This window comes from Acomys minous, assembly GCF_964271855.1.
Source record: "Acomys minous genome assembly, chromosome: 16".
NCBI lineage: Eukaryota > Metazoa > Chordata > Mammalia > Rodentia > Muridae > Acomys > Acomys minous.
This window is the reverse complement of record NC_140498.1, coordinates 11,667,047-11,681,746: the sequence shown is the minus strand read 5'-3', so window position 1 is coordinate 11,681,746 and position 14,700 is coordinate 11,667,047. Positions and strand designations below refer to the sequence as shown.

At 49.4% G+C, this 14,700-nt stretch overlaps 1 protein-coding gene across 4 annotated transcripts in view; it reads right to left on the bottom strand.

Moving 5' to 3' along the window:
- PEMT (phosphatidylethanolamine N-methyltransferase) overlaps positions 1–11,464 on the bottom strand; it is an 85,782-nt gene extending 74,318 nt beyond the window's left edge. Inside the window, exon 1 of one of the 4 annotated variants that reach the window (XM_084763782.1) lies at positions 11,327–11,464. Coding sequence is in view for 2 of the 4 variants with exons in the window: in XM_084763779.1 (XP_084619905.1) it covers positions 1,221–1,316 (96 nt within the window). In the remaining 2 variants the exon portion in view is untranslated. Of the gene's footprint in view, positions 1–1,220; positions 1,440–11,326 lie in introns of those variants that run through there. The other 3 variants (XM_084763779.1, XM_084763780.1, XM_084763783.1) reach the window with 3 other exon arrangements.
- Between the last annotated feature and the right edge of the window lie 3,236 nt (positions 11,465–14,700).

Sequence of the window (14,700 nt, the reverse complement as noted above, 5' to 3'; positions counted from 1 at the left end):
GGGTTAGAGAGCATGACTCACAGGGGCTGAGGGTCGTGTAACACTTGTCTCTTGTGCCCAAGAAATAAAAGTGGGGGGTGTGAAGAGAGAGTAGGGGAGAGTTTGGGGAAGGGGGGTCTGCTTACACAAAGGCTGGAGATGCACTTAGGATTCACCATTCACCTAGCAGGATGGAGGATATGGTTCAATAACAAATAATCCAAAGGAGAAAACTAGTCTCCAGCATCCACTGCCACTCATCCATCTCAACTGTCCTTCGTGCTCTTAACACCGGTGGGGAACTGTCTCCTGTTCCCTGCTGTGTGCCTGCGTTCCCGTCACCAGGAACGCCCCAGTCAACGGTTTGTCACTTATGGCTTACATTTCCATCCCGTCCCTCACACACAAGGCAAATCTTCACAGGCTACTGAAAAAGACTGATCAGTTTCCTCCCTTTTCAAGAACTACTTGTAGCCAGGTGTGGTGGCGCACGCCTTTAATCCCAGCAGTCAGGAGGAAGAGGCAGGTGGATCACTGTGAGTTCGAGGCTAGCCTGGGCTACAGAGTGAGTCCAGGACAGCCAAGGCTACTGTCTCGAAAAAAGAAAGAAAAACGAAAAGAAAAGAAAGAAAGGAGGGAAGGAGGGAGGGAACACGCAGGGGTGGAGAACCAGAATCAGGAGCTGGGGAGACGCCCTTGAGTTTGCAGGAATAGTCAGGGCGTCGAAGCAGGTCCTAAGGTCGCACAAGGGACCCAACAGTCCTGTCCTGACTGGGAACTGCGTTGGAGACACAGTTGGAGACTGATCAGGAGACGAAAGAGGAGGCCAGAAGTGTGGAGCCAGGGACAAAGAGGGCCGCCACACATCATCACAGCAGGCACCCAAATGCAGTTAGCCGCCTTCTCTCTGCACGCACTCACACACACTCTGGACACCCCACGCAACTCTGTCTACACAACTCCAGGAACTCTTATGCAGAACCCTAAACTCACACCTTCCCAGAGACTGTCACAGTTTCCCAGCCCTACATAATCACAGGAACGAGGGGGTACCCAACACTACATCAAACTGAGAGGACACGATTCGCGCATGATCCCACAAACCCCACCACTACCACCAATCGCGCGAGTCCCTCTCCTCCAGGCCCCGCCCCATCCATCGTTGGTTTGTAACAGGGTAGTCCCGCCCATCAAACGTTGAAGGCCGCGCCCGCCAACTCTGGTAGGTTGAGGAGCCGTACCTGCCTGAGGTCGAGATTGCCGAGGCCTCCGCAGCAGTCGTGCCCCGCCACCGAGATGCTCATAAGTGCGGCTCTAGGGCTCGTATTTTCTTCCATCCCACGAGCCCCCTCAGGAGGTGCCACGTAAGGATCTCACCCAGCCGCTTGGCCCGAGAGCCGGCCCCTTAGCATTTAGGGAAACGCGGCCAGCCGGGAGTCTTTTCTGGTACCCCCAACGCCCTCTGGCCTTCTGGGAAATGTAGTTTCAAGACACTGCCTCGTGGGGCGCACTTCCCAGTCTCAAGAAGCAGAGGACTACAAGAGACAGAGTGGATGATAGATGGATAGATTAGATAGATAGATAGATAGATAGATAGATAGATAGATAGGTAGGTAGGTAGGTAGGTAGGTAGGTAGGTAGGTAGGTAGGTAGGTAGATAGATAGATATGATAGGTGTCAGGCCATGGTGGTGCAGGCCTTTAATCCCAGCCCTCAGGAGGCAGAGGCAGGCGGATCGCTGTGAGTTCAAGGCCAGCCTGGTCTACAAAGCGAGTCCAGGACAGCCAAGGCTACACAGAGAGACCCTGTCTCCAAAAAAAAAAAAGAGAGAGAGAGAGAGAGAGAGAGAGAGAGAGAGAGAGGACAGGGGGCGGGGAGAGAGAGTGGAACTGGGGCAGTGTTTCCTCAGATTGAGACGCCTACCCTTCTATTTTGGATCTCATGTCTATACCCCACCCTCCAGCCTACCACGCTTCCCCCTGAGATAGGATAAAAAGACATGGGCATTTACAGGTCTCTATGGGATAGGAAACTAGCTCCTTCTGTAGGCAGGACTAGAGACAGCAGCAATGGCCCGGGGATATAAGTAACTTTATGTACAGCCTTCCACCATCTTGCCTTTAGCCCAGGCCGGTATCGCTCACCTCAACCCAAAGGTACTGCCAGGCCAACCACAGCTTCTCTGCATCAACTCCTCTGGGAGCCCCAAAGCCCTCAAAGCCTTTGACTCAACCAGCGAGCCCCTCCTCCCCTCGTTCCTTTATAGATTTCCTTATTCATTTATAAGTGTTGGCTGAACATGCCTCATGCTGGTGATGCTATGATATGCAGAAATAGAATCCAAAATTCAAATATTTGCTCAGGCACTCAGTCAGCCCAAGGCTAGGCAGGACATCAGCCACCTCACTTGCCTCCTAATGCTTTGGTTACCAGTTCTCTGCACCCTGTCCCCGCACAGCATCCCCAACCCCTTTTCCTCCCCACCTTACCCCCCTGTACCAAGTACCAAGTATCCCCTGAGAAGCTTGCCTGGCTTGGTTCTGTCAGACCACTTCACAGATGGTCCCAGTCTTCACAAAATGGCTAGGACTGGACAAGCAGACCAAGGAGACAGGAGGAACTCTGGCTTTGGAGGACGCACACTGGCTTTTCCTTGCTTAAGAATAACAGGATAATGCCAGGTGTGGTGGTGCACACCTTCAATCCCAGCACTCGGGAGGCAGAGGCAGGTGAATCACTATGAGTTCAAGACCAGCCTGGTCTACAAAGCGAGTCTAGGACAGCCAAGGCTACACAGAGAAACCCTGTCTCAGGGGAAAAAAAAAAAGAATAAAGCCAGGCATGGTGGCACACGCCTTTAATCCCAGCACTTGGGAGGCAGAGGCAGGTGGATCACTGTGAGTTCAAGGCTAGCCTAGTCTACAAAGCGAGTCCAGGACAGCCAAGGCTACACAGAGAAACCTTGTCTCAAAAAAAAAAAAAAAAGAATAACAATATACACATATTGGTAAGAATCATCATAAAGGAACTGACCTGGGCTGAGTGGTTAAGAGCACTGTCTGCTCTTCCAGAGGTTCCGAGTTCAATTCCCAGCAACCACATGGTGGCTCACAACCATCTATAATGAGATCTGGGGCCCTCTTCTGGCCTGCAGGCATGTACATATATGTAATAAATAAATAAATCTTAAAAAACAAAACAAAAAAAACAAAGGAACTGACCTATGAGAAGCAGCATAGGCCACTGCTGGACTGGGCACAAAGGCCTAAATAGCTGGTCCCTGAATGACCACTGCTGCTCACAAGGATCCATGTCCTGGCCCTGCTCAGTGTCACAAGAAGGCCTTCTAGTCAGCAGAGCGACTCTATCTGGAGATCTCCTAGCTGGCATCTCCCACATATACCAGACATGCTCTACACTAACCGTCTGGTCTTCTCAACTCCTGAGCACTTTCAGCTATTTTTTATTGAGCTGTGATTGTGAATTTATGTGTGTTTGCTTTTTCAGGGGACAGAGAAAGGTAAAGGTTAAAGGTCACGTCAGAACTGATGCAACCTAGTCCCTCCCCCTACTCTCAAATCACCCCACCAAGGTGGCTCTTCTCTGGTGCCATCGAAGCCCAGCTTGCTGCTTAGAGTGCAACTGGGGCTCAAGCCACAAGCCAAAGGATGATATGGTGATATTTTAAGGCAGAAGCTTTTTGCCTGGGGCCTTTGGAAGCCTCTTCAGCTGAGCTTGCAGAGGACTCATCCAGCTAGCCTCCAATAGTGGAGATTTTCTTCCATGGCTTCTTTGATGAAGAACACTCTGCTTACTCGCCAGCTCACAGTAGTCTGCCTCTCCGCTGGGATGTTCATTCATGACGCCTGACTACTACGCTCTCTGTTTTTCTTTTTCTTTTTCTTTTTTTTCCCCCCTTTGTTTTTTTGAGACAGAGTTTCTCTGTGTAGCCTTTGGCTGTCCTAGACTCACTTTGTAGACCAGGCTGGCCTCGAACTCACAGCGATCCGCCTCCCTCTGCCTTCCGAGTGCTGGGATTAAAGGCGTGCGCCACCACCGCCCCCGCATGCTCTCCATTTTCATTCCAGTTGAAAACTAAATCTCTGCCCCATCACATTCTGGCTGTGAAACACGGGCAAAGTGACCTGCTCCTGACCTCAAATTCCTAACCGTGGAAATCTAATCTGAGCTCTTAAAGGCTGCAAACCCTGGGATCAGCACATCAAAGGCCCCTTGCTTCCTGGAAACCACCCAGCAGGGCTGGGGGAGTGGGGAGCAGGGGGAGGGCAGAAGCTGTACTCAGTCATGGGGAAAGTGACTCCACAGTCACTGAGTAAGGGACAGGCTTGAAACCTACTACTCAAAGCCAAGGCCAGGAGTGCTGCTCGCCCACCACTGAAACCCGCCTCCCTGGGAATAGAAGCTTAAAACCCTTCATGGTTCTGCCCCCTTCTCCGCTGCTGCTCATCTCTCCCCCAGCCTCAGGGTCCCACTGTAGCTCAGTCTAACAGGGTGGACATTCCTTCTGCTCTTCAGGCTGGACATACTGTCACCTCACTGGCCTCTTCTCGTGTTCCTGGGACCTTTGTGTGTCTTGTTCCCGCAAGCAGACTCTCTCTTCCCTCCTCAGGACGTGGCTTTGGCTCCCCTTGAATCTCAGGCCCACACACACCCGGTGCCTCCTCAGGACTCATTGCCTATTTGCTGAGTGAGTGGGATCAAGGCTCTATTTTGGTTGAGTAAAATTATTCTTCAGAAATGAAGGCCCAAAGCTGGCATGGTGACATGCTCTTCTCTAGTCTACAAAGAAAGCTGAGGCAGGAGGATGATCCCTTGAGCCACGAGTTCAGTGCCAGGCCAGGCAACACAGCAAGACTTCGTTTTTTTAGTTTTTAAAATATATATCTCTAACTGTTTGGCCTGTAATATATGCATGTATACCACATGGGGGGCCGGTGCCCACAGAGGTAAGAAGAGGGCATCAGATTCCCTATGACTGGAGTTACGATGGAGTTGTAAGGCGCCATGTAGATGCTGGGAACGAAACCTGGCTCCTCTGCAAGAGCAACTAGTACTCTTGTTGTTGTTGTTGTTGTTGTTGTTGTTGTTGTTGTTGTTGTTTAAGATGGGATTTCTGTGTAGCCTTGGCTGTCCTGGACTCACTTTGTAGACCAGGCTGACCTCGAACTCACCACGATCCACCTGCCTCTGCCTCCCGAGTGCTGGGATTAAAGGCGTGCGCCACCACGCCCGGCTGCCACTAGTACTCATAAGCCCTCTTCAGCCCCAAGGCTCCGGCTTTTAAAAAAGAAAAAGAGGCAAAGCAAAGATGTTTTCAAAGAGACAAAAGCTGGAAGGGGGAAAAAAAAAAGCTGAAAGCAGATTCAACCAGAAAAACAACACCAGGGGCCTTTCTTCCAGCAAACAGAAGACTACCCCACCAAAGTTGGCATGCAGGACACAGTGAAAGGGACAAAAGGTCTGTGTGAGAGGTGGATGCTGATAACCATAAATCTATCTTGTAGGCTTGAAAATGTTTATCTCGGTAACGAAGAGCTAGTACAGGAAAACTCTGCAGATTCATGCTACATGCTACCTATCCACGGCCCAGCCCCACCAGAGCTGCTTTTCCGAGTCCCAGGGAGCATCATCCAGAAGGGACCCTGAATTAAGCATGAGACAGACTCTCTTTGGTCTCATGACATGACTCATGGCATGACTCACTCTCACACACAGTGGAACTACAAAGAGGGAGCTACCATGCTTTCTTTAGTGTTTTTGTTCCATAGAGTTGCATTGCGTGTGGCCGGTTGGTTTGGGGGTGCTGTTTGGTTTGGTACACAGAGCTGGAAGTCAAATCCATGGTCTCTGTTAGGCAAGAGTGCTATCATAGAACTACATGCCAGACATAAGAAATTTTTCTTTTTTCTTTCTTTTTTTTTTTTTCTTCAGAAAACTCATACCCTAAGGATTTTCTATCTCAAAGTTTTTCAAGTCACAAAAAAAAATCCGAGAGTTATCCAATGGGCTCCTTGCACTTCTCATCTGGATTTGCCTCTGCACACCTTAGCATATGCTCCATCTGCTTCTGATTGTTAACAAAGATTCATTTATGGATTTTATGTACATGAGTGCTCTGCCTTCATGAACACCAGAAGAGGACGTCCGCTCCATTACAGATAGTTGTGAGCCACCACGCAGGTGCTGGGAATTGAACTCAGGACTTCTGGACGAACAGCTAGTGCTCCTAACTGCTGAGCCATCTCTCCGGCCACCCCCACCCCCCACTTCTGATTTTGAGTTCTGTTTTCTTGTCAACTGTTTGAGGGGGGAGTGTAGAGTTCACTGGGATTCCAGGAACAGACACTGTCGATTCATAGCACAGTGCTCAGGACTGGACTTTACAGAGACAGGGTGTTGTCAGCTGACATCCAGCCAGATCCACACTTAGAGAGTCCTGATTATGTGCCATTCTGAGAGCCACAGTACTGGCCACATATAGCCTGCTTGTTCTGTCTTTGTTCCTTAGAAACGTACTAGGGGGCTGGGCATAGTGGCACATACGTTTAATCCCATCACGCAAGAACAGAGGTGGCAGATCTCTGTTACAGGCCAGCCTGGGCAACATAGCGAGTTCTAGGACAGCCAGGACTACATGGTGAGACCTTGTCTCAAAAGGAAAGAAAGAAAGAAACATGACTGGGGGAGGGGAGCAGTGAGAAAGTTCAGCAAAGGTATTTGCCACCAAGTGTGAGGACCTGAGAGCAATCCCTAAGATTCACAAAGTGGAAAGAGAGGACCAGATCACAAGAGTTGTCACCTGACCTCCACATGTGCCCTGTGGCATGTGTACACACACACACACACACACACACACACACACTAATTAACCAAATTTTTAAAAGGAAAGAAAGATGTCAAGGACAGGCGTGGTGGCACAGGCCTATAAGCCAGCCCTTGGGAAGCTTGAAGCAGGACGGTCCCGTGTTCCAGGCTAGCTTCCACTGAAGAGTGAGAGCCTGCCTCAAAAATAATTATTTTAGAACTTAAGGACATTGGCAGCTTTGGAGAGCTCCAGCCAAGGTTTCTGAGGTTTGTCACATCACTGACTCTCTAATCAGAGTGTCCCCACAGCAGCCCTGTCACAGGCTAGGAATGTGCCATTTCTCTGCTGTGTTGTGTTTTTTTGTTTTGTTTTGGGAATTGGGTTGGGTTGGGTTGTTTTTGTTGTTGTTGCTTTCTTTTGCTTTGCTTTGTTTTGAGACAGGGTCTCACTCTAGCCCTGGCTGCCATAGAATGCCCTATTTAGCCAGCTTGGCTTTGGATTCTTGGTAATCCTCCTGCCCCGGGAGCTGGGACCTCAGGCCACATACCCCACACCCCTGTCCCATTCCTCGGATCTCAGACACAGTGAGTGGGGGGCAGCCCTCCCGAGCCCTCCCGGGCCCACACTTAGCGGGCACACATTAATGCTAGCACAAGGTGCTAGCAGGAGAAAGGAGATCACATGTCCTGGGGCTGAAGAGACGTCTCTGCAACTTAGCCAATAACATCAGGCTGCTGGGTTCGTGGGTGACTACAGGGATGACTGCGAGGCAAGGTGCGAGGCCTCAGCCACTGCAGGCATGGGCCCACCTGCTCTTAGCCTACCCGTCCTGGTCCTCACCCCTGCCTGATTCCCCTGGGCCCTACCTCTTCACCTGTAAGTTAAGTGACCAGCTAGAGTCTGTTCAAGGCTGAGCATGGAGTTCAGCATCCCTAAGCTCAAGACCCAGCACTGGAGTGGAAAAGGTGTGGTCGGGCTCAGGGGACTTGGCCTAAGGCAGGGCAACTTCCCTGTGGTTTGGGTATAGCCTGGCAAAGGGTAGGATATTAAATACCGCTGGCCCTCACCCGTGAAATAAGTCTTTTTTGTTTTGTTTTGTTGTTGTTTTGTTTTGTTTTTTGAGACAAGAGTCTCTTTGTGTATCCCTGGCTGTCCTGGACTTGCTTTGTAGACCAGGCTGGCCTCGAACTCACAGAAGTCCGCCTGCCTCTGCTTCCCAAGTACTGGGATTAAAGGCGTGCACTACCACCGCCCTGCCTCTTTTTTTTTTTTTTTTTTTTTTTGTTTGTTTGTTTGTTTTTTGAAACAAGGTCTCACTATATAGCTCTGACTGTCCTGAAACTCACTATGTAGACCAGGCTGGCCTTGAACTCACAGAGATCAGCCTGCTTCTACCACCTGAGTGCTGTGATTAAAGGAGTGTGCCAACATGCCTGGCTCAGGACTTTGAGGAGCACATGTTTTGGGTTCTGAGCTAACAAAGTTCCTTGCTGTATTCATGTCCAGGTGTACCTCCTCCTGGCTGATGATGTCAAAGGACAAAACTGCTTAAAGGTTCTGATGGGACTGGCTGCACAAGAAGCCACCAGGAGGTCAGGTCCCCAGCACATGTACCTTCTGCCTTTAATTTAATTTAATATTTATTTATTTAGTCCTGAGGGGCGGGGTACATCTGGTGCCTACCCTGTGTGGTAAGTCTGTCCCACCTGTATCTTCTGGCTCTTGGCTCTGCCCCTTGACCTCCCCAGTATGAGGTGTAGCTAACATCGTGGGGAGTCTTCCTGTGCCATCAGCCACCCTTTGTCTTTGTAGAAGAGTTTGTTTGATGCCCTGATGACTTGTACTTGAGTGGCCTGCCTCTTGATGAGTAGATTCCAAGAAGCGGGTGACCATACCTCCGGCTCATCTATAATGGAACAAGACATCTCACAGCTTCTCAGGGCATCTCCTTCTACTGGCTGTGCTTTCTACCCATGGTCACGCCAGGCCCTATCTGCAGGGAGCTAAGAATTCCATCCCCCTTCAGGGTGGCTTCCAGGCAACCCCAACACCCACACTTTACCTAATCATTGCAACCAGCATGTGTTGGGGGGGGGGGGGAAACAGCAACGTCTACCCGACAGCCGCTCCTAAGTTCCCGTTTACAACTTGGATTTCTCCTCTTTCCTGAAGGCTCTACGCATCTGTAATCCCAGGTTCCAGGCATCTGAACCAGACACTCTTGTCCCTCCCAGACCTCCCTGACACAACTAAAACTCATCAGTCAGAAATGGTTCTTCTATGGACTCCTCAACCCAGTCTAGGCAATTGACTGCTGGTCTCCTCAGCCACCCTTGGAGACCATGCCCCCCTCCCACACGTCTCCACCACTTACACCAGGTCCCATGTTCTAAGGCTGCTTAGAGAAGACTTCCATCTTCCCAAACTGCTGTCTGATGGCCATCCAGGTCCCGTCTTCTAAGGCTGGTATCTCAGCACCCCTCTGAGGGAGAGTTAGGGGACCATAAGCCTATCAGGAAGGCAAGGACCAACCCTTTTCTTGTTCCTTTTCTGTACATGGGTATTTTGCCTGAATTTCTGAGAGACTGGATCCACTAAAACAGGGGTTACAGATAGTTGTGAGGCGCCGTGTGGACACCGGGAATCGAACTCGGGTTCTCTGGTTCTCTGGAAGAACAACCGATGTTCTTACCGCTGAGCCATCACCCCAGCCAAGGACTAATCCTTTTCAAAGAGGCTGCTTCTCACTCCCAGGGCTTCCTTCTCGTTCCTTGAGTACCTTGCAACTGTTGAAACTGCTAATGGGCTAAAGGAAAAAACCCACTGGCAAGTCAAAAATCCCATCCAAGAGAAGATACATAGGCAGGGCCAGTCAGCTGAAGGAGACAGAATCAGCAAAGAGGAGGGCTGGAGACCCTACAAAACATCCAACCGGGAGTAGCCCAGGAGACTCCCTGCCCTGCACCCCTCCCATCCTGACAGGATCAGTTTGCTGTTTTCATGTTCCTAACTCTCTCTCTCCAGGTCTGTTACTTCTTTCTTTCTTTGTTCCTTTGGCCTTCTAATTCTCCAAGTCCACAGCAGAGTGACCAGCAGGGAAAATAAATAATAAGTAAAGCAATGGGGGAAATGGGATCAGGAAGGAGACAGAAACTAATGTGAAATAAACTTGTGGAACCAGTCATAAAGAAATACTTCTGGGTACACCCACCGGAAACCATTTCCACAGCCCTGTCCAACAAATTCCTCTGTTCCTCTGCCACCAAGAGGATTTCTGGTCCTCTGAAAAGCTCAAGAAGCAGAGGTGGCCTACTGTCCACCTTGGAGGGCCCAGCACTGCAGAGGCCCCTTCAGTGCCAGTCTACCTGCGCCCAGAAGGAAATGGGTCCCAGGGATACAGCCGGCCACCTTTGTTTGATCCTTGTCAAAGGGATGAGAGGTTTTCTCTCAACACTCCTACTTCAGAGCTCCTGCAACCTGGCAGCCACGGAGGTCACAGAGCACCATGTCCCCGCCCCAGAGAAGCTGGACATTACCTGCAAACTTTCTCAGTTGTCAGCACCACTGAGGCTGCTGTGGCCTTCTGGTGGCTTCTAGTGGCCAAGGAAGAACAGAAGTCATGCAGTGTTACAGGATCACTTCCGCAAAGCTGGGCCCACGTACTGCAGAAGCCTGCTCATCCCAATGGGTCACACAGTAGGATGTGCTTCTCCAAAGAGTAACATCCCAGGTACTGAGGGGCTCTGGGGACATAAATGTTAGCAGGGCCTAGATATGCTGAAAGTAGTCATGGGTATGGCCTTAGGGTGATGAAGAGGAAGATGCCCAAATCTGTGCTCTGTCCCTACCCCCAGCTGTGTGGCTTCCCTAAGAGGAAGATTTGCCGTATTAGGTTGAGAGATAGCAGAATGCCTTCTGCTTCAGAGGGACCAAATAGTCACACAGTGTCTGGATTTGCTTCTCATCCTGGGTGCACTCCATTTGAGGAGACCCCATTTCTCGGTACCCCATTACAGTTAGATGTGTATAAAACTCTAGCTAGTGGAATGTGAGAAAAAAAATGATAAAACCACTTCGGACCTAGCCCAGGAATCCTGCTAGCACTACTTTTGCCCTCTTGTGCCCCTCTCTCAGCTGAAAAAACCTTAATGGTTTGATTATGAATTATATCTCACTAGGTGCAGTGGCACATGCCTGTAATCCCTGCACTCATGGAGGCAGAGGCAGGCAGATTTCTGAGTTCAAGGCCAGCCTGGTCTACAGAATGAGTTCCAGGACAGCCAGGCCTACATAGAGAAACCCTGTCTCAAAAAACAAACAACAAAAACAACAAATATATATTTGTATACACACACACACACACACACACACACACACACACACACACACACACTAAGGAAGCCCCTTTGAGACCATTAGCTGAAGTTCTCAGTACAAAGTCCTGGTCAGAGCAGAGTGTTCCCTTCCAGGAACAAATAGCAGCAGACAGATGACATCATCAAATCAGATACGAAGGTTTACCTTCTCCCAGGTCTCAAGGATGTAATGCTTCCACTTTGGGATTGTTTGTTCTGTTCTCTTCTCTGAGGCCCTGAAGGGCACTTTGAGATAAGCATGCTTAGGTCTGAAGCGGTAAGAGGCGTTGTCTGCCTCCAGAGCCGGCCTCTCAGGGAAGGCAAACAGCACGTGACAACTTCCAATAAACTGCTGCCCATTACAACAAGGTCTGAAGAATTCTTGGAGGCATGAGTCACGCCATCTGGGAGGCAGTGGGTTGGAGAAGAGGACCTTCCTCTTCCTCACTCGCAGGGCCCTGATCTCCCTCTCACTGGAACCTATAAGATTAAAAGGACTCATTTCCCAAGCACCCTGCAGCCTGGGCAGCCAAAGAGCTTGAGCTGGAAGCCCCAGCATGACAAATAAAAATGGAGCTGGGAGAGAGGCTTGATTTTATTTATTTATTTATTTATTTATTTATTTATTTATTCCTTCTCTTTTCTTCTTCTTGTCTGGAAACCATGTGAAGTAACTGAAGCCTTTGAAGCCACTGTGGACAGTGAGGGGATTTTTGAAGTTGACAACCATCCTCTGAAGATGATGGCGTCTGGGCTTCTAATCATTCTGTGCAGTTGCCAAACGATCCCTGGACCCACCATTGGTTATCTTGGACACGAGGATAAAACCCTGATTGCCTCAAGAGCCACATCTCCACCTGAAGTGGACACATCCAAAAGGCGGAACGTCAGGTGGACTCAAACGCAGCATCAACCGACTGGATGAAGTGACGTCTCTAACCCACATCACTCAGCAACAGAATGCAAACACTGAGCTGAGCTGGGCTGGGCACTGTGCCACACGTCTTCAATCCCAGCAGTTTAGAGGCAGAGGCAGGGGAATCTCTGTGAGTTTAAAGCCAGCCTGGTCTACACAGAGAGTTCTTGGTTAGCCAGGGCTATGTAGAGAGACCCTATGTCAAAAAACAAAACTGCTGGGCTGGCAGGATGATGCCAGCAGATGAAGGCACTTGCTGAAAGCCTGACAGCCTGAGTTGGATCCTCAGGAAGAACCAACTCCTGCAAGTTGGCCTCTGATCTCCCCTTTGCACTGTGGTATGCTCCCACAGTTATAAGTAAGGATGTGAATTAAATAAATAAGCATTTTAAAAATTAAAAAAAATAGCTGGGCATGGTGGTGCACACCTTTAATCCCAGCACTTGGGAGGCAGAGGCAGGCGGATCGTTGTGAGTTCGAGGCCAGCCTGGTCTACAAAGCAAGTCCAGGACAGCCAAGGCTACACAGAGAAACCCTGTCTCAAAAAACCAAAAATTAAAAAAAGTTGTACAATGCATAAAAAACAGAAGGTACATATGAAAAATGATGAAAGATCCTAACTAGTCATGTAAAGTTCTACTTCAGAAAGCCACAGAGAGAAAAGCAAAGCACCCTCTTCCCACCCCCCCAACAACAATGAAATTAAGCACACAAAACGAACAAAATCCAAAGCGCATTTCTTCAGAGGGAAATCAACAAAATTACTATATCCTAACAACAGATAACCAGGCTAACTACAGATAACATGATGCATGTGATTTATACCTGAAGCAAAACAGGAGACATCACTACAGAGCCCGTGCACATCAAAAACACAGCCAATGAACACAGTGAACAGCCCTGGCCACACATGTGCTAACCTAGGTGAAATAGACTAAGTCCTTCATTTTGGATGGAAGGCTAAACAGTGTTTGGATGTATTCCCTGAAAAACACAAAAAGCACACCATCTGACTAAGTGTATATCTGTTAAAGAAGTTTAATCAGTCACTAATAACTTTCCAAAAGAGGAAGCACCAGGCCCCCCAGGAGACCTGTGAAATACTAAGGAAACTATATCAATGTTCTATAATCTCCTCTAGAAGACAAAGGCACAGAGAGTAGGGACATCCTAACACATTCCAGGGGGCTTGTGTTACCCAAAGCCTAAACTAGACACCGACATTACAAGAAGGGAAAATTGAAACTGAATTTTTCTCATGAACATGGATGCAAAAATCCTTGACAAAATACTACCAAATCCAATAGTAGATAATTAAAAAAAATAATTATACATCAAGGCTATGGAGGAATCTATGCCAGGATGCAAGGCAGCCTAATTCAACACTCAAACACCAATGTATATAATCCATCCTATCAACGGGCCAAAGAAGAAAGCTGCACAGAAAAGGCATTTGCAAAATCAGCACTTTCTCGGTGGCTACAACAGTTGCTTTATTCATAAAAGAACAGTTTTTATCTTACGTAGGTTACTCCTGAAATATTTCCAGATGTTGGCTGACAAGATAGCTCGGCAGGAAAAAGCATTTGCCATCAAGTCTGACCACCTGGATTTGATCCCCAAGACCCACATGGAAGAAGGAGAGAACACACCCACCCACCCACCCACACACACACACACACACACACGCACAGTAAGTAAATTTAAAATGTAACTTTAAAAATATTTCCAGGGGAGATGAAATGCATTCTCCCTGCAGGGATTAGTGTTCAACCTCTGCAGCAGCAAGTGCAGTCACTGCAGAATTACCGCCATCCGTACCTAACGGCGCTAGCTCCCTTGAAAAGAGGCAAGAGGACTGAAATGTCTGTGAGAAAGGCCTCTAAGGCCCAGTGGGTGCTGTTTAAACACCGCTGCCAAAGTCTCATGCCCTGCGGTTTCCTTATAAGTAGAGTATCTTGGCCAGGGAACTGTCAGCTCTGAGCTATGCCAAGCTGACACGCTTCCTGTCAGCCACCCATGAGCAGCAGGGCTGTTGTCAGCGCTCTGAGGCAGCAGGAGGCCCACCTCCAAGGCTGCCGCCCTTTATTGCTGCTCCTAGTCATGCGCACAGCCAGGTTTCTCTTAGCTGAGCTCGCCACCCCATCTTGTTTGGCCTCTGAGCAGCAGGCAGAATCTGCAGCCAAAGGCATGGTGGTGTCCTCGGGATCCCCGGAGACAGGGTTACAAGGAGAACGCACCCACGCCCTGCCCTGTGACTCTGTGACTCTGACAGGAGCAGATCTCCAGGCCTCAAATAGGGTAGAAGCTTCAACTGTGTTTCAGCTGACTATGGGGCCATGAGCAAGTGGCCTCGCCTCTCTGAACCTGGGTCTCTTCCTTTCTACCATGGGGTTAGAAGCTCAGCCTATTGGCTGCTAGGTGGGCCTCTGGGTACATGAAGGTTGCCGAGCTCTCAGGGATGCTGGGTTGTGACACCTCAAGAGTAGATCCTCGCAACCGTCCTCAGGAAGCTGAGGGAAGGTGCTCCTGTGCATCACTCACACTCAGGCACATCTCCACTTATATGCACTCAGACACATACCCACTCACAAGCGCCCACTCATACCCCTCATGAACCCAGT